Here is a 19,570-nt window from a genome sequence, read left to right as displayed (position 1 = left end):
CACGGATATCTGTCCTTGGGGATGCTGAAGTGGGGGCCAAGGGCAGGAAAGCACAGGCCTCAATGGAAAGATGCACTTTAGAACCAGTGAAAGGGACATTGACCCTATCAGCTGCCTGTCTTACTCTCGCAGAGTGATTCACAAGAAAAGGTATTTGGGGAAAGAAATGTAATTGCTTTTATTTCTTCTTGTTTTGGGCACATTTTTGGTTATGATAACATCCCCAAATGAGACTGTCCTCCGGGGCATCCTGTTTTCTGAGTGTCAGGGTCAGAACCGAGGCTATAACAGGAGCACATGTGTGTGCTCCAAGCAAGTCTGTCTGTCCATTGGTCCATCTGTCTGTCAGCAAGCCTAGCTCCTTGGAGGAGGAAGAGGAGGAGGAGGCGGGGGAGAAGGAAAACATGGTGACGGAGTGAAGGGCACAGACACAGACTGGAGAAGGACTGCCTGACTTCCTTCCCTCCTTCCTCCCTCCCTCCCTCCTTCCCTCCTTCCCTTCCTCCCTTTCTCCCTCCCTTCCTTCATCCCCCCTCCCTCCCTCCTTCCACACCTCCCTCCCTCCTTCCTTCCTTTCCCCCTCCCCTTCCTCCCCACCCCCCAATTTACTGCCTGCCACCCTCCCAAGTGTGATGTGCTGTCTTGAGAAGGGTGGGTGGAGGGGGGCACAGAGATGGCTCAGACACGGTGTCAGCAACCACCCCACCCCCACTGCAAACAGTTCATGTCCAGCGCCTGCTATTCCAAGGGCCATGAAGTCAGCTGGGAAGAGGACAGGCCCATTTGTCTGGGGTCAAGACCAGGCCAAGGGGATGTGGCTACCTCCGCTCTGCCTCCCAGCATCTCTGGATTTTCCTTAGAAAAGCCAGGACGTGGTACTCACCAGCCCCTCTTGAAGGCGGCATCACCGGACAGACCCTTGAGCCTGAGATTGGCGGGAACTCTGTGTTGGGTGAGGCTGATCTGTTTGATGGGGGGATTGGCCTGGGGTGCTGGAGGGGCCCTCTTTGGGGGCCCCTTGCTGTCTAGAAGGCAGCTCTACTCAGACAGGAGGCTGGGATTCCTAGCCCCGGGGCCTGGCTCCTTGCCCAGAGTGATTTCCCAGCTAAAGGCCTGCCAGGAAGAAGACTCCCATCAGCCTTCAGGGTGGGGCAGCCTGGAACGGGGCGGGCGGAGGCAGGGAGCCCTGAGGACACCCAGCCTGGGTGGAGGGAGGGCCAGGGAGACCTTCCTGCTTCAAGCGGGGGCTTCCTGTACTGTGCAGGTTGAGCTTGGGCAATTCATTTCTCCTCTCTGAGCTCTAGTTTCCTCACCTGCAAAATGAGAGGGAGGTTGGGAGTTAGCCTCCAGCTCTGATGCTCGGAGAGTTAACACAGGACCTGCCCCAGCCCAGCCCCCAGGACCCCTGCTTTCAGGGCCTGGGTTGGGGTTGAGGGCAGGGGCTGCAGGAGCGGCCTCAATTTCTCTGTCCTCAGTGTTGTCAGGACCCATCCCCTGGCCTCTACCTATGAGGAAAGTCCCATTATTGCCCCATTTCACAGATGAGGAAGCAAGCTCGGAGGTGAGGCAAGGTACCCAGGCCCCCACAGCAAGCAGCACAGCCAGGGGTGTTCACTGAGGCAGTCTGATGTCAGGCTCTCCCTGCTGGGCTCTGGGAGCCCGACAGTGATGTGTAACAGACGCGGCCCTCGCCGTGTCTGGGTTCCTGCACCCTGTGCTGGTTTCAGGGTAGTGGAGGTGCGGCCAGGACAAGAGAGGTGGGGGGATGGAGATGCCAGCCCGACACTGAGGTTGATTGGGCACGGGCCAAGCTCAGACCCAAAGGGATGGGTGGATGGAAGGTGGTCTGTAAGGGCGGGGTGGGGGTCCTGCCACAGGTTCAGGAAGTGTCAGGCAGCTGGACCGGAAGCAGCCCTCCTTCCTCTCTGCCCTCCTGGCTGTAGACTCCCAGGGACTGAGCTTTCCACCTGGGGGCCAAGGTAGGGTGGGGAGGATGTTTGGATACGAGATGGGTCCCTGGTTTGGGGAGGGCTCCAGCCTGAGGCTACTCCACCCAGGCCCTGGCCTGAGCCCCCAGCTCTGTTCTACCAAGCTCCTGGGGGGCTGACAGCTTTATCGTTGCCTTGTGACGGGTGGCCCATGGTTTCCTGCCAACAGCTCCCGTTTCCGGAGGCCCAGCAGGGCCCAGCCGGAGCCAGGAGGGGCAGTGGGGCCGGGCCTGGGTGGCCCCCCCGGCCCCGCCCCCATCTATCTTTGGGAATTTATTTGTCCACAGGCACAGCTGGTCCACAGTTCATTGCCTGCCAGGGGCCAAGGGCGGCTCTGACCACCCAAGGACTCTCCCTCCCAACTCAAATGCTGACAACTGACCTCTGACTCCTGACCTCTGGCGCCACCTGTCCCACCCTGCTCTTCCTAAGGGGCTGGGAAACCCCTAGAAGCTTCGCTGTAGACGTGGGTGTTGACGCCTGGCTCACCCCGGGAGCCAAGGCCGTGCAGGGGGCTTGGTTCTCAGCCCCCAGCTGGGCCACCATGGCGCGGCGGCTCCAGGACGAGCTGGCCGCCTTCTTCTTTGAGTACGACACCCCCCGAATGGTGCTTGTGCGCAACAAGAAGGTGGGCGTCGTCTTCCGCCTGATCCAGCTCGTGGTTCTGGTCTACGTCATTGGGTGAGTCTGAACCCCCTCCCTGCTGCCCTCCTGCACCAGCCCCCAACCCGGGCCTGTCCTCCAGGCTCTGCGATGCTTCCCATGACCCCAAAGAGCCCCTCTTTCTCTCCATGGCCTGTCATGCTTCCTGACAAGCCCTTCTGGTGCCATTCAGAAGGAAGGGAAGCCTGCTAACCCGCCGCCTAGATGGGGACACTGGGACGAGGGGCAGCCCTGCCTCCGGTCATGTGGTGAACAAGAGGCAAAGCCTCTGGGCTCTGAGGAACTGACTCACTGCTAACGGTTCCCTCAAGGGGTGGGAGGCGTCAGAGGCCAAGGCCCCAGCCAGCCCCAGCCAGAGCCCTTCCACCTCTGACCTCCCAGCCAAGCCACGCAGCTCCTGAGAGATGGAGGCCGCCCCCCACTTTACAGGCCAGAGTGGGACGGGCCCTGCTCTCACCTGCCCTGCCTAAAGTAAAGGCATCCTGGTCTATTCCAGAACCTGAGCAGAGAAATCTTCAAATTCAGAACACCTGGTGCCTTAAGGGTGGCATGTCACGCAGAGGTGGGAGGTCCATTCTGGTCCTGGGGACGACAGCTCCTTTCTGGGCATCGGGGGACCTGTCCCACCATCCCAGGGGTGCAGGGGCAGAAGTAGGTGGGACTCCCCTGTGGGCTGCTGTTCTGGGACCCGTGCAAAGGCCATCTTCCTGAGATTGGTCTGGCTGTCTGGGCAGGTGCTTATGTGATTACACGTGTGTGTGGTGTGTGGATGCGTGTGCGTCGTACCCAGGGCTCTGTGTGGGTTGCACGTGCCCTCGTGTGTCTGGGCACGAGCCTATCGGGTGTGGCTCCTGGGGGTGCCCCTGGGGCTGGACGCCCCCGTGTCAGGGACACTATGTCCACTTACAGTGACTTCACAGGGGGGTCCTGGAGGCCTCAAGGCCACTGAAGGGGGTTCAGCCCCCGCTGGGGGGTCTGGGGCACCCAGCAGCCCTGCCCCTCTGGTCTCCATGTCCCCGTTTTTGCTGTGAGACCAAACTAGGGTGGGCTGACCAAGAGGCCAGTGACCACCTGGTTCCCCCAGGGCCTCTGGCATCCAAAACAACCTACCCTCTGCCCCATCCATCCCACCCCCGAGGCCTCAGAGCTGGTTGGGTGGAGCCAGGGCCACGACCCAGCCCTCCGACACCTTTCGGACTCTGCCTCCTTACTGTTCACAAACCAATTTGATATCTGCGGTGTCATTGAGCTTGTGAGGGAAAGAGACCCAGAGCGGGGAGCAGTGGGGTTTCCAGGTCACACAGCAAGTCAGCATCCAGGCCCAGTTAGAACTGGGGCCTCCTGATCCCCAGCCTTGACTCTGCCTTCTTCTTTCCCTCCTCACAAGGGCTCTGAGAACCCTTCTAATGGGGCCCCGATGTGTTTCCACCATTAGCCACACTCCTGACCCTCCAGGGAAGAGAGAGCTTGCCCACCCAGGCTCAGCCCATCCCTCCCACCAAGAGGCTGGGAGAATGTTGTCCTCACCGTGGCCCCTATGGTTCCCTGTTTCTGCTTTCGGATCAGCACTGGGAGCGGCGCCAGACCTCCTTTTGTGTGTTGGTCACAGACTGTCAGAGGGAAAGGGACAGTCCTCCCACCCCACCCCCAGCTGCAGCATATGCCCCAAGCCACCATCCAGTCCTGAACACATGCCTCCAGTGACGGGGACCTCACGACCTCCCTCCTTCCCTTCCTCTCTCCCAAGACAGTGCGCTCAGTTTCCAAATGGACGTGGCCTCCTCAGTGTCGGTGAGACTCAGAGACACTGGATGATTTAGCCTGGTTCTCACAGCTAGAAAAAGGCTGAACCAGGATTTGAATCCAGCTGTGTGACTCCAAAGTTGGTCTTGATATCCTGGAAAGGAAACGTGCTCAGAGAGGGGCACTGACCTGCCCAAGTCACAGAGCAGAGGGAGGAAGGCAGAGTCCCTGGAAACACCCACTAACGCCCAGACTCCAGCTGGGGCTGCCACTCCTGCTGTCTCTGGTGCCCTCATCTGGCCACTGCCCACTGCTGCACTGACCGCTCAGCTAGGCGCCCGCAACTGCTGACCAAACCCAGCCTGCACTTGGTCTTACAATTTCAGACCTCGGTTTCCCAGCTGTTCCACGGAGCAGGGGTTAGGGGACCCCCTCCAAAGACATTGTCCTCAGGCTCAATAATTGGCCCTTTCCTGAGGAGGGATGGTCTTTCTTTAATTACCACCCCCCCTTCCCAAGGCCCCCACTGTCTGTCAGACTCTCTGGTCCTGTGGGCATTGCAGGGGTACAGAGGGGAGCATAGAACAGCCAGACACCCCAACCCCAGAGACAGAGAGATAGTCCAGATGGGGGGTGGGCAGACACAGAGACAGAACTGGACAGAGGGACAGACATTGGAACACAACACTCAGATGAAGAGAGAGGCCCTGAGGCTCAGATATGGAGAGGGAATTACTGAGACAGAGGCAGAGAAGCTGAGATGCTGAGAACCCGAACAGACTCCGAGGAGGGAAACTGAGGCTGTTTTCTCTGTCAGTCACAATCTTCCGGGAAGTCGAGGGCAAGTGGAGGGAGCGAACCTGAGGCCCTGGCAGCCTGAGCTAAGATGTCACTCTTTTTATCTCAAATTGGGATGGTTAATTTGCTGTTAGAGCTGTCTCCTGGGAGGTGATGAGCTCTCTGTAGCTGGAGGTGTGCAGGCAGTGGGCTGTCATCCATGACCTCGCAAGCCCATACAAGAGGTGTGCTGGGATATGTCCCTGCCTGGGGGGCTCTGGCTGCACACACAGGAGGGTCTCAAGGGGATTTATGGATGCCACTTGGGGAGGGGAGCCTGGGAAGACTTCCTGGAGGAGGTGGCACAGTGGTGGAACCAGCCTTGAGCAAAGGCCTGGGGCCTCTAGTCCAGGCAGTCCTGCTCTTGGCTTTCCCTTGGGCCTCCTGTGCGCCCCTACACAGAGCTCATGAAATCACATGCCTCTGATCTTGGAGTGCACCAATCAGAGATAAGGAGAGATACAAATTATTGCTGGGAGAGACACATCCAGGTACACTTCCATAGCATCTTCTCTGTGCTTAGGCCTGTGTCAGGTTCCCTGGGATAGAGGTGGGGTACAGAGTGGGCAGGGGGAGAGAGAGAAGCTGAGGATGAATTAGCTGGAACTTCTTGGTTCCTAGGGACAGAAATCCAATCAAAATGGATTAAAAAGGAAGGATGAAGGTATTAACTGGTTTGTGTAACTGAAAAATCAATGTGGGCTTCAGGCCTGGCTGGATCCTCCCTGATGAGGGTGCAGGAGCACGTTCTATGGGAAGATGAGGAATTCAGGTTGGTCCCATTGGGTTCTCCAAGGAAGCTAGCCAGGATCTTCTCGGCTCTGCTTTCCTCTGTGGAGGCCTCATTCTCAGGCAGGCTCTCTGCCCTCAGAGTGGAAAAATGGCCACCAGCACCCCTGGGGCACAAAAGTGTCTTCTCCTTCAGAGTTCCAGCCAAAGTCCCAGGTCCAGCTCTTATTGACTGTGGTTGGGTCATGTGCCCATCCCAGAACCAGTCGTTGTGGCCAAGGAAAGGGAATGTCCTGACTGGTGGAGCCTGGTTGGGTACCCACCTCGGTCCAGCCACTCCTGCTGGAAAGCAGAGTGTGATCAAAGGTCCTGGGGCAGGGAAGGAACACCCAAAGAGTCACTAGGGCTAGGCTGAGGGAGCATGAATAGAGACAAGGGAGAGGAGGTGGAAGAGTGAGCAGGGCCACTGGCTCAGGCCTCTCAATGCTGAGCTGAGGGACGTGGGCTTTCTCCTGCAGGTGGTGGGGAGCCATGGAAGGGTGTCTAACAGGGGAAGGCCCAGGGCAGGCAGGTGCTGGGGTAGGGGGTGGAGGCCAGAGGCAGGACAGCTGTGAAGAGGCAGCAGTGATGAGAGGAGAGGGTGAGGCCAAGGCAGAAGCAGCGAGCATGGAAGACAGGTCATCATCCCAGTGGGCCCCGCACTGGGGGTGGCCACAGCTCAGCTTCTGCCCACCGTTGCTGCATCAGGACATGTGCCCAGCATGGCCAGAGTTCCTGACTTCTCAAGAGCGGCGGGAAATTGGAAATTATGGGTGAAAGGAACATCTCTTGGTTTTTAGAGGTTGGTGATTCAGTCAAAACACTTAAAGACATAAATCATCAGCCTGACTTGTCTGCAGACTGCATGTTGCTTAACCTCTGAGCCCCAGTGTGGGCCCCAGCTCTGAACTCAGTCCCTCCTGGGCCCGGAGTCTGGTCTTGCCTCTCTCCAAAGATGCTCTGCCCGACAGCATGTGGCCCAAGGCTATACCCTGTATCACCAGCCACACGACCTGTCCTCCCTGCCCCACGCCAGAGCTGCCCCGGCATCTGCCCCAGCTCCTCTTGTGTCTCAGCCTCCCCACAAGAAGCCCTCTGGGTTCTTTGATGAAAGCCAAGGGGAGATGGGAAGGATGGAGGGATGCAAAGAATGTGGGCATGAGAGGGAGGGTGCCATGTCCAGGCTGTGAGCCTGGGGGTTCGGGTAAGTATGGCGCCGTCCTTCAGGATGAGGGCACCAGAGGAGCAAGTTCTGTGGGAAGATGAGGCATTCAGTTTGGTCCAGTTGAATTTTTGCTTTGAGATGGATTTCACAAGTCATAACATTCATCCTTTTAAAATACACAAGTTGGTGGGTTTTAGTATAATCACAAAGTTGTGCAACCATCACCACTATCTAATTCCAGAACATTTGCACTATTCCAAAAGGAACCTCATACCCCTTAGCAATCACTCCCCGTTGTGCCTCCCTACCCCTTACTCTGCCTCTTCTGGACATTTCATATAGATAAAATCATACAATATGTGGCCTTTTTGTGTCTGGCTTCTTTCACTTAACACCATGTTTGCAAGGTTCATCCACGTTGGTTGTAACATGTTTCAGTTCTTCAGTCCTTTTAATGGTTGAATAATATTCCATTGTATGGAAATTCCACACTTAGCTGGACATTTGGGTTGTTTCCACTTTTTGCTTGTGAATAATGTTGTGAACATTTGTGTATAAGTTTCTATGTGGACATGTTTTCAGTTCTCTTGGGTATTTGGTTCTAGGAGTGGAGTTACTGGGTCAAATGGTAATTCCATGTTTAACTTTCTGAGGAACTTCCAGACTGTTTTCCAAAGGGTCAAGTTAAGTTGGAGGTACCTATGAGATGTCTGGGAGGGGGGTGGGAGGGTAGGCAGGGCAGGGGGGAGGAATATGTGTCACCAAACAGTTGGAGATTCAACATTTATATAAGTTCTTTTTTTTTTTTAATGTTTATTTATTTGGCTGCGCCGGGTCTTAGTTGCGGCATGCAGGATCTTCGTTGGCATGTGGGATCTAGTTCCCTGACCAGGGATCGAACCTGGGCCCCCTGCCTTGGGAGCGCGGAGTCTTAACCACTGGACCACTAGGGAAGCCCCTATATAAGTTCTTTGAGTGCAGAATTTTGGTTTGTTTTTCCTTGGCGCATAATAGGGGTCCGATATATAAATATCTGTTGAATGACTGAATGTGTGGAACTGAATCTCGGAGGAGAGTGCAGAAGTGGAGATAAAAAATCGGGGACAAAGTGTGCCTTTGAGGGTTCTGCCTGGGCTGAGAATGGAAGCCAGAGGATGGGGGCAGATCAACATTTAAGGAGGAATTGGTGAAGGAGGACCAGAGACCGTAAATAAATAGGATTATTTATTATGTGCTTGCTGCATGCCAAGCACTGTGTTAATTTCCTTAAAAAGAACTCATGGGAACATCCTCCAAACAATCACCTAGACTCTTTTGCTTCCTGGAGCCCAGCCCACGGCTCAGTGAGGGGTAGGGCCTTGCTTGTAAATATTTGTTGAACGATCAGCATCTTTGAGGTAGGTGCCTTCACCTCCTTTTACTGAGACATCTAGTGCTCAGAGAGGTTTAGTCTTCAGCCTGAAGCCACACAGCTGGTGAGTGGCGGTGCTGGTATGTGAACCTCGGCCTCTGTGACTCCAGAGGCCACGCTCTCAGCCACTCCACCGTGTGACCTCTTCCACAAGGGGCTGTGGAAGAAGAGAGACTACTGAGGATGAGGAGGAGAGAATGGGAAAGAAAATTTCTGGAAGGGGAGGGGCTTCTGAAGATGCCGGTGTCTTTGGCATCAGGCCCCCTTGGTGGCCTTTCTGGGGTGTTGGCCACAAGACCAGGTCAAGGTGAGCATGGCTTTGGAGGGACAGGCCTGGCGCCATGGTCATTCTGGTATTATCAGAACCGAGGTCATTGATGTCAGATTTGGGCCACAGGACTGACAGCCCCTGGGAACGGACACAGCCTGGAATGGCTACATCAGCCCCAGGGCCCAGCCTCCGTGTGGCTGCTGGCAGACACATTGATGCCAGGCTGCTCAGTGGAGGGGCCGGGGTCCTGGGCTGGGGAGCCTCGAGCCTGGGTCTGCCTCTGACTCGGGAGGGACACTCCCTCAGGCCTCAGTTTTTCTATCTATACGGTGAGGAGTTGGTTTTGAGCAAAGAGAGAAATGCTGCTACTAGGATGTCAGGGATGGGGGGCGCCCAAGAGGCAGGCCGGGGACCTCTCTCTCCTGCAGGGTGTTCAGAATACGGAGCAGCTCCCCATCATCCCCCTCAATAGCAACTTCAAACTTGGGCGTGGAGCCAGAGGCCTTCCTGGAGGAAGGAACCTAAGGAGAGTGGGGGGATAGGTGATGCCCCACCCTCCCTGATGGGGCTGGAGGGAAGCAGGCAGGCTCAGGACACTGAGGATCGGGAGCCTTTGTCATGCCTCACCTGTTGCCATCTGAGACCTGCAGGGGGCAGCAGTGACCACGCTTAAGCTTGGGAGGGGTTGTCTGGGCTCTAGCACCAGGCTTTGGGGGGCGAGGGGGCTTGGAGAAGGAGAGGAGTAGACTAGAGGAGGACATTGGTGGGCTGCCTTCCTGGAGCCTGGAGCAGGGAGACAGCCCCCAGAGAGCTAGTGATGACTGGGAATAGGAGGCCTGGAGAATTCTGTCATGGGTCCTGAGCCCTGAGGGACAGAAGAGGGGCTCTGAGTTCTGCTTTGGACGGGTGGGCTAAAGGTAGGGTGAGGGGTGACAGGGGCAGAAACACACCTCCCCACAGTCAGCCACAGCCACAAGTGTGCTCTCAGATTTGCCTTGGAGATACACAGCTACACACTCTGATGGATACCATGGACACACACACACGCACACACACACACACACACACACCACACACACACACACACAGAGTTACAATGAATCACCAAGATTCTTTCCTGAAGGAAGGGGACCACACCCTGGAGAGAAGTATTATCCAGAACTCTCACTTGTAAGCAACGGAAACCAAACCCAAACTGGCTTAAATAAAGGAAAAGAATTTATTAACTTGTATAACTGAAAAGTCCAGAAGTGACTTTTCAACATGCTTCAGGTATGGCAGGATCCAGGTGCTCAAGCAACATTGTCAGGAGTCTGCCCCTCTCCATCTACTGGCCTGGCTTTTCTCTAAGTTGGCTTCATTCTCAGGCTTGCTCTCTTCGTGAGGTAACACAGATGACTAACCACACCTTGCTTAGCCACCCAACAGAGAGGATGTCTCTTTCCCAGTAATTCCCAGAAAAATTCTGGCCGCGTTGCTGAAACTCCTCGGGGTTGTGAGCCCATCCTTAGACCCATTGCTGTTGCTAGGGCAATGGAACATTGATTGGCAAACCCTGATCATGTGCCCCCCACTGTGGGCCTAGGAGGGAGGTTGACCCCACTAAACCTCCCAGATTGAAAGTGGAGAACCCAGAGGAACAGGGGTTCTTGATGCTGGGAGGGGAAGGCCAGAATTTCCTGAGAAACCTGGGAAGCCTCCAGCCTGACCCACACCCACAAGGGCCTTATCTGGGGCCAGATGCTGTGAGCCCTTCAAAGGGCCACTTGCCCCTCTGGTTTCCCTTCCAGTCAGTCCCCCTCCCCAAGAGCTCCCGGCATGGCTGAGATAATAGTAGCTAATGTCTATATAGTGCTTAGCCCATGCCAGTTTCCATTCCAAGTGCTTTCACAGGCATTAACTCACAACTTAAGTAGTATTGGTACTATTACTGTTTACATTTTACAAGGATACTGAAACAGAGAGGGACTTGCCCTAAACAGAGACTAGTTTACCCCAGATCATACAGCCTGTGAGATTCAAGCCCAGACTCTTGGGCACCAAAGGCCAGGCTCTCGGCCATCATCATACTCTGCTCTTTCTCAATGGGAAGAACTCAGGAAGGAAGGAGATAGGGATGAAGATTGGAGTCCAAGCAGCTTGGCCTCCAACAAATGCTACTCTTGGAAAAGGCTCTGAAAGAGACCTTCAGGGGCTCTGCTCCCTGGCCAACCAATAATAGTATTTTCATAGTGAAAAGAATGGTGGAACTCCAGGCACAGGCCAGCAGAGGGAGCAGCTGAGGATTTCCAGCCTCCAGTCCAAGATGTAGCTTTAGGAACGGAGAGTGGCTCAGAGGCCCATCTGGGGAGGGGAAGGGAAAGGACTTGACACGTCCAGCTGGTGCCGGAAGGGGCGGTGGCCCACAGCCTCATGCCATCCTTGAATGGCTCCGGCCAACTCTGGCCCCTCTGCCCCCCTAATCCCCCTGCAGGTGGGTGTTCGTCTATGAGAAGGGCTACCAGACCTCGAGTGGCCTCATCAGCAGCGTGTCTGTGAAACTCAAGGGCCTGGCTGTGACGAAGCTCCCAAGCCTGGGCCCCCAGGTCTGGGATGTGGCTGACTACGTCTTCCCGGCCCAGGTGAGCAGACTCGGGGGTGCACCTTCCACCCCCAGGGCTTGCTGGCTCAGAGCTGGCTTAGGCTCTGTCCCACCTCCCTGTGGGACCAGCCTAGCTCCTCTCTCTCTGTGGGCCTCAGATTCCCTGTGAATGGGGGGCGGAAGCAGCCTCGTAACATCACCCCGGTCTGATGTCATGGGTTATGGAGGCTGCTGGGTGTCATGTGGGTTCTGGGGGCTTGCTAGGGCAGTGCTTGGGTTCCTGGGGCTCTTCTTACAGCTCAGAGCCCTGCCCTCCCCTCCCCCGGCCTCTCACTTCCAGGGGGACAGCTCCTTTGTGGTCATGACCAATTTTATCGCGACCCCCCGGCAGGCCAAAGGCCACTGTGCAGAGGTGAGGACTGTTGCCCATCCCCCCTTCTTGGACCCACAGTGAAAAATAACACAGAAGAGGAGGTCCCCTTGGGCATTGGAGGGGAAGCCAGATAGGCTTCCTGCGGCACCACAGTGGTGGAATCTCAGGCATAAGTTCACACACAGTAATGGCCCACCACTGGCAGTTGCTGAGGCTTCCCTCCCAGCTGTGTGCCAAGCAGGATGCTGAGCCTCAGTGCCTGCCCAGCCCCCAAGCCCCACCCTCCCCTACCCCTGCTGGCCGACAGCAGCACTGGGGCAGCTGGGCATGAGCCCAGAGGGCCCTGGGGGGGGACTGGGGGAAGGAGGCTGTGAGTAAGGGTCACTCCAAAGGGGTCTGAGACTCTGCCCCACACCCTAGGGCCATGCGGTGGGGGGGATCTTCTTAGGACCCTACCCAGGGGGCCTGGGGTCAGCAGCTCTCCCCTTCCCCAGAACCCGGAAGGGGGCACGTGCACGAATAATAGTGGCTGCACCCCGGGAAAGGCAGAAAGGAAGGCCCAAGGTAAGGTCGGCCTCCTCCTGTCCCCCTGTCCCCCTCCACAGCCTGTCAGCTCCAGGCTTCCTCCACCAGGAAGTCCTTCCTGCTCTCTCTCCTCCCACCACCTTGACCTTGGCCTCCCCTGTCCCAGAACCAGCCAGGCTTCTGCTCTTGGGCGCCCCATCAATGGGGGCTCCTAGGAGTGGGGTCTGGGGGTCCTCCTCTGCACCCCCAGCTTGGGGTGGACACCCAGGGGTTGCACCCTTGCTCCAGGCATCCGCACAGGCAAGTGTGTGGCCTTCAACGACATCGTGCATACGTGTGAGATCTTTGGCTGGTGCCCCGTGGAGGTGGATGACAACATCCCATGGTAATGCCCTGTCCTTCCAGGGAGCTGGGAGCAGGGTCCCCAGCCCAGACTAGAGGGGCATCTGGATCTGTGCTCTGTCCCCCCTTCTTCCAACCCCACCCTCACCCCATCTGTGCAGCTCAGGCCAAAGATGCCCCAGCCTCTGCTCAAGGGGCCTGAGAGTCCACATTACAGCATGCCCACCCCTCCAATGACTCAGGAAGATCCCATAGGCTCTCACAGCCCCATACACCAAGCCCAGCTCTGGTAGGCACACGAAGGACTCCTGGGGAGGGGGCAGTGAGTGAGTGCCGTCTCCTCCAGCCCTGCCCTTCTCCGAGAGGCCGAGAACTTCACTCTCTTCATCAAGAACAGCATCAGCTTTCCACGCTTCAAGGTCACCAGGTTTGTGGGAAAAGCGGGCAGAAATGCAGGCGGCTCTGGAGGCTGCTCCAGCTGGTCTCAACCTGTCACCTCTGTCACACTGCACTCATGCTGATTTCCTTCTGGAGGTAGAAGCTTGGGCTGGGCCCCTGGGGTGGGCTGCCTTCAGTCTCCAAGGGCTAGGGAAGGGGCATCTCTAGGGCCCGGGAGGGGTCCCCAGAGCTCCCGGGCATGGTGGGTGCCCTCCCAGCTGGCATGCTGCCACCATCAATGCCCTCTGCCCCTGTAGGCGCAACCTGGTGGAGGAGGTAGATGCCGCCTACATGAAGACCTGCCTCTATCACAAGACCTTGCACCCACTGTGCCCAGTTTTCAAGCTCGGCTATGTGGTACAAGAGTCAGGCCAGAATTTTAGCACCTTGGCCGAGAAGGTATGGTGCCAGGCGAGTGGGGAGGGCTGGGCCCCCAGATCATCAGGCCAAAAAAGACTTTTCAGGCCCAGTTAACCCCCGCACCCCACCCAGTCCCTAGCGTGGGCCGAGCATATATATAGATCTATCCTCTAATACTGGGGGCCCCTGTGGTTCAGGCCTGTGTCCTCAGCAGGGCCTGGCATGGACCTGGCACAGAGGAGGTGCCCAGAATGAATGGCCATAGGCAGATGTCACCTGGGTGTCTTCCGAGGGCCCACTGTTTTTTAAATATTAGACACAAGCAGCTTAAATCCCATGGCCCATGGCCCTGAGAAATCCTGTGCCTGCCCAGGTTTCCTGGGAATTCTGGAGGCTGAGATGCACACAGTCACATGGGATTCCCAGAGAAACGATACCTTATAAGGAGCACAGACCTGTGTGACTGGGTTGAGATCCTGGCTCAGACAAGTCTCTTACCTTCAGTGTGTCTGAGCTTTTGCACCTGTAAAGTGGGAGCAATAATAGTACAAGTCTCTCAGGATTGTCTTGAGGGCACGGGACAGCACTTCAGGGTGGCCTGGCCCAAGGCATCCTAGGTACATGCTCCCTCGTGATCCTTATCATACACTCCTGTGGGATCCAGGGATGGAAATCAGCCCCCCTCTGTGACATCACACACCAAAACAACTCACCCACAGTGCCTTTATGGAGAACACGGGTGGCAAACTTTAAAGGGCCAGAGAATAAGTATGGGCCACAGGTCACATGGTCTCTGTTCCAGCTACTCAGGTCAGCTGCTATGGGGCAAAGGCAGCCACAGGCAATGTGTAAACAGATTTGGCCCTGAGGCCTCAGTTTGCCAACCCCTGGAGGGGGTTTACACGGTAGCAACACACAGGACCAGAAAGCTGAATGTTAGTTTCCCCTGTTCCTAAACATCTCCCTGCCACCCCCAGTAGGAACTTCTCACCCATCACCATTGTCTGTAGGCACCTAGCCTCCCACCTAGCTGCCCAGCTCCACACCCAGCTCTCCTCTTGCTCAGCCCACCTATCCCTGATCCTTGCCTCACCCAGAGGAGCTTCACTTTCTCAGGTTTCCTCTTCCCAGCCCATGTCTTTACAGACTCCCTCTTTAATTCAACAGCTATTTACTTGCCTCCTGCGCTGTGACTCAGGAATCAGTGCAAATGAGACAGACAGCTCCACCCTTGTGGAGTTGACAGTCTTGGAAGAGATGCGTTAATAATCACACAAAATAAATGTGTGGTTACAAAGTGACACGTGTTCTAGAAGAAAACACAGAGGGAATCACAAGGGCATATTTTAGACTGCGGGTGGTGGTCAGGGAAGGCTTCCCAGGAGAAATGACCAAAGGATGAGAAAGAACCAGCCTTGTGGGGAATGGTGGCGGGCGGGGGGAGAGTGACTGCATGTGCAAAGGCCCTGAGGTAGGAAGAACCTGGTGTATTCTAGAAACTGTCAGAAAGCTGGAATGTGATGGGTGGGAGGCAGGACCAGAGAGGGTGACAGGACCTCAACCCTGAAGCAGCTTCTCAGTGTCTCTTCTCAAACAAACAGAAAACAGCTGCACCAGCTGTAAGGCAGGAGTTCTTGATCCTAAACCCTGGATCTTGAGGGCCTGTGTCCCTGGTAGGGCGGGGTGGTAGGCATCACCATCGACTGGCACTGTGACCTGGACTGGCATGTGCGACACTGCAAACCCGTCTATGAGTTCCACGGGCTGTATGAAGAGAAAAACCTGTCTCAAGGCTTCAACTTCAGGTGCCTGCCGGGTCCCCACCAGTGCCTCCTTCCTTGGGGTCCTGCGGGCTTTTCTACTCCCAGAACCCCTTAAGGCCAAGCAAGTGTCCCCGGGAGGGGAGCAGTGGATCCTAGGAAACTCCCATTCTCCTGGAATTGGCCAAGCAGGGAGCATGAGCTTAGAGGCTTGAGCCCTGCCCCTGGCTCTCGGTTCCCTTGAGGCCCACCTGGCCAGGACTGGCTGGGGAAATTGCCGACATCAGGAGTTAGGGCAGCAGTTGAATACAGTATTCCTGGAATGAGGCCTGCAATTCCCCTTCTATATAATGTTGGGGGGCATGGGGCTGTCCTCATGAACCTCTAAGGGCTCCTGTATCCCTGATGCTCTGGGAGCTCTGGACCCAAGACAGTTCTCCATCACCCTCTCCTGCAACCTCTCCCCTTCCCCAAGGTTTGCCAGGCACTTCGTGGAGAATGGGACCAACTACCGGCACCTCTTCAAGGTGTTTGGGATTCGCTTTGACATCCTCGTGGACGGCAAGGTGAGTGTCCAGTGTGAGGGGTAGCCAGAGACACATTCTCGGTTCCTGCCGGTGCTTGTTGGGTGTCTGTGGTTAGAGGCGACAGGAAGTTGGTTGGGCCTCATTCAGCACTTCTATATCTGATAACAGAGGGGACCCAGGTGCTGTTGAGGGCAGGGCTTTCCAGCCTGTGACCACACCTCCCTCACTGTCTCCCTGTGTCCAGGGAGGGCAGAGCCAAGGTCCAAACCCAGGGCTCCTGACCAGCAGCTGGGTCTCCATGCAGAGCCAGAGCCGTGGGCAGCAGGCTGTGGGACCAGCTAGCAGTGGAGGGTGGGGAAGGCCCCTGGCCCCCGGCCTGGTCTCAGGGCTCCTGAGGAAGGCCTTTTCCACCAGACCCTTCTGACTGTTAACCCTTCCTTCCCCTGGGCCCTGCCACCAGGCTGGCAAGTTTGACATCATCCCCACCATGACCACCATTGGCTCTGGGATTGGCATCTTTGGGGTGGTAAGTGCTGAGGTCATGGGGTCACTGCACTGGGGTCAGGCCCTCCCCTTCCACACCTCAGCAACAAGTCTCCCACCCCAGACCTGACCGAGATTGTTCCCTATTACTGAGCCCACCCCACCTCCCTAGACCCACACACAGTATGTCTGAGGAAACTGGGGCCCAGAGCTGGGGCGGGACAGAGGTGGGATGGGGCCTGCAGTGCCTCGTCCCCACCAGGACCTGAGGTCTGGAGAGGACTCAGCCTGGCCCCCGCGGTCAGCAGAGGCTGAGGTGGGGGGTGGAGGGTCCTGCCGCTGCCCCCAGATCCCCTGCGCTCTCCGCCCCGCCCCCGCCCTCAGGCGACGGTTCTCTGTGACCTGCTGCTGCTCCACATCCTGCCCAGGAGGCACTACTACAAGCAGAAGAAGTTCAAGTACGCGGAGGACATGGGGCCAGGGACGGTAAGAGAACTCCCTGAGTCAGCCCTTCAGAGGCCCCAGGCCTGCGTGTCTGTGCCGGGAACCAGCTGCTTCCCCGGGGATGACTTCCATCCCCCCAATGTTTACACAGGGGGAGCACGACCCTGCGGCCACCAGCTCCACCCTGGTCCTGCAGGAGAACATGAAGACGTCCTGACCTCCGCCCCCCACTCCTACTGGACACCGTAGGCGGGGAGCCTGGTGGGGTCCCAGCCAGGGCGGAGGGGTCTCCCCAGGAGCGCCCCCTCCCTCTCAGCCAGGCAGACACCAGGTTGCCGGAAGCTCAGGGTGGACTCTGGGAGAGACCTGCACCATGCTGGGCTCTGGCTCCAACTCTGCAGCCCCCAAGGGAGCCTCACCCCGGCCTCACTCACTCCCGGCCCGGGGTTTTATGCTTCTCCCTCTGGGCCCTTGTCCATCCATCCTACTCCCTCATGTCTCCAGACCTCCACTCTCCCATATGGCAGCCACTAGCCATCAGTGACTATTTAAATTAATTAAGATTGAATAAAATTAAAACTTCAGTTCCTCAAATAGCCACATTACAACTGCTGAATACACACATATGGCTGTGGTTGCCCTATTGAACCACATGGAACGTTTCCAGCATCGCAGAAAGTTCTGTTGGAGCTCCGCTTGAACCCTGTTTCTTACTGGCCCCAGATTTCCCTGGGATGCTTATCAACAGTGCTGGCACCTGGGAATTCCCTGGCAGTCCAGTGTTTAGGACTCTGCGCTTTCATTGCCAAGGGGCCTGGGTTCAATCCCTGGTCGGGGAACTAGGATCTCACAAGCTGCAAGGCCAAAGGAAAAAAAAAAAAAGAAAAGCAGTGCCAGCAACTGGGTGCACCCCAGACCTCCTGAACCAGAAACTCCACGTCTGGTCACATGGTCTGCAAGCATAGCAAACTCTTCAGGTCGTTTTCAGGACCTGAGTTTTAGAACCGCTCCTGATCAGGTATCAGACTTAGCTGGGGCCGGCATCCCCTGGCAGGTGCGGGCCTTGAGCAGGTGTGTGGTGTGCTCACAAGCCACACGGTGTCTCATGCACTCCCCCACCACGTGCACACTCACCCACACGCACAGCCCCCCTCCCATCCACACTGTGTGTTTGAACAGCTTGGGCCCTGCAAACACAACCATCTGAACACACCTACACCCCCAGGCACAGACTCATGGTGCATGCCACCCCGCCTCTGTGGGCATGTGCTTCTCCTCAAGTGTGTCAGGTCAGGACAGCCCCTTCTAGTGATGAATCCTTACTCAGCTACCTCTGGTCAGGGTGGGAGCCTCAGCCGAATCCTGGGCTCTCTGCCTGTGAGCCAGCCCCAGCTCCCGAGGCCTGCCCGGCTCTGTCTGAACACAAGGTCTGGGAAATCAAGGGCTGGAGTATAATAAAAGGATTGGTGAATGAGTTCAAACCTCTGCCTTCTGCCCTTTCTTCCCAGCCCTCTCTGAAACCCAGTGTCCGCAGCTGTGAAACACGGGGCTAAGCTGAGCGATCTCTGAGATCCTTCTGGGTCTCTCCGTGGGAGGTGGTGAGCTGACCCTTATGCAGAGGCAGTGCTGGGCGTCAGCTCACCTCTATCCACGGGTCGCTGTCCTGGCACAGCCCCGATCATTGGAGCTCTTCCCAATCCTCCACATGCCCCTCCCCCCGCTTTGAAAGGCCTGGCACTGGGACAAGCAGAGACCCCAGGAGTGGCCTCATGAAAGCAGGGGTGAGGAAGGGGCTGGCTGTCCCAGGAGGGAGATCGGATGGAATCCCAAAGAGGGGAGGGAGGTCTTGACTGGAGACAGTGTGGAAGGATCCTCCAGGGACCCTGCTGTGGGCATGACCCTCCGGCCAAGCAGGGTCTCTGGGCACCCCCATCACCATGCTCTGTCTAGACCAGTGCTGTCCAACACCAGTGATGGAACATTCTCTAACTGTGTTGTCCAATGTAGTATTCACATGTGGACGTTAAATATTTAAAATGTGGCTCATGCAACCAAGGAACTGAATTTTTTATTTTATTCATTTGAATTTAACTCGCCAGGTGTGGCTGGCTAGTGGCTACCATATTGAACATCACAAGCTAGCCCCTCCCCTCTCCCTCAGGCCCTTGGCCTCCTGCCCTCTTCCCCGGCCAAGAGCCATCCCTCGGATTTTACAAGACAGGAACTCCCTCTTCTTCCCTCCCTTCCTTCTCCAGATCTACCTGCTTGTGCACCTCCTGTCCCCTTCCCTCCCGAGTGAGCAGAGGATTCCTCCTTGGAAATCACACCTCACCCAGCCTGGAGGCCGCCTCTCCTCTCTCCCGCTCCTCTTCTGCCTCCTCACAGCCCACATTTCCCTGCTGCTCTGTCTGCTCTCCGTTCACTGCCACCACCATTCCAGAAAGACCAGTCTACACTTCCCTCTGGGTCCCACCCTCTACAATTGGCCTCCAGCCCCTACCCCCACTTCTAGGTGCCCTTGCCAAGGTTACCAGTGGCATCCTTGTTGCCAAATCCAAGCAGACACTTCAGCCCATATCCTGCTCGGCCTGTCAGCCTCTGACACTGTTGGGTGAGCCCTCCTTTGTTGAAAGATTTCCTTCCAGCAGCTCCTAGGACCCACCCTCTCCAGATTTTCCAGCCAGCCTGGGGTGAAGGGATAAGATAGTTTTCAATTGCAGCTCTGTCACTGTGTGTCCCTCGGCAAGTTGCTTAACTCTCCAAGCCTCCTCTGTGAGTCAGGGATAATAATAGCCTCTACTTAGGTTGGGGTAAGATAAGATACGTAAAGTACCTAGCACAGAGCCTGGCACACCGTAGTGCTCTGCCCCTGCCTCTATCCTCTCTTTCAA

General features: G+C 56.6%; 1 protein-coding gene across 4 annotated transcripts; it reads left to right on the top strand.

Moving 5' to 3' along the window:
* The first annotated feature begins 672 nt into the window (after positions 1 to 672).
* P2RX1 (purinergic receptor P2X 1) lies at positions 673 to 19,003 on the top strand. Of its 4 annotated transcripts, XM_082370677.1 has the most exons (14): positions 673 to 952; positions 2,276 to 2,669; positions 11,320 to 11,467; positions 11,768 to 11,839; positions 12,295 to 12,364; positions 12,614 to 12,710; positions 13,014 to 13,094; positions 13,363 to 13,504; positions 15,143 to 15,270; positions 15,701 to 15,791; positions 16,213 to 16,278; positions 16,620 to 16,721; positions 16,831 to 16,924; positions 18,935 to 19,003. In XM_082370677.1, the coding sequence occupies exons 2-13, from the start codon at positions 2,533 to 2,535 to the stop codon at positions 16,894 to 16,896; spliced, it is 1,200 nt and encodes a 399-aa protein (XP_082226803.1). In that variant the 5' UTR covers positions 673 to 952; positions 2,276 to 2,532; the 3' UTR covers positions 16,897 to 16,924; positions 18,935 to 19,003. The 4 variants fall into 4 exon arrangements, with proteins under 4 accessions (XP_082226803.1, XP_082226804.1, XP_082226802.1 ...); XM_082370678.1 differs by lacking the exon at positions 18,935 to 19,003 and having other exon boundaries at positions 16,664 to 16,721; positions 16,831 to 17,273; XM_082370676.1 differs by lacking the exon at positions 18,935 to 19,003 and having other exon boundaries at positions 16,831 to 17,273.
* The last annotated feature ends 567 nt before the right edge of the window (positions 19,004 to 19,570 follow it).

Source organism: Balaenoptera borealis (assembly GCF_965194805.1).
Source record: "Balaenoptera borealis genome assembly, chromosome: 20".
Lineage (NCBI taxonomy): Eukaryota > Metazoa > Chordata > Mammalia > Artiodactyla > Balaenopteridae > Balaenoptera > Balaenoptera borealis.
Note: the sequence above shows the minus strand (reverse complement) of the source record. Positions and strands in the feature narration are given on the sequence as shown.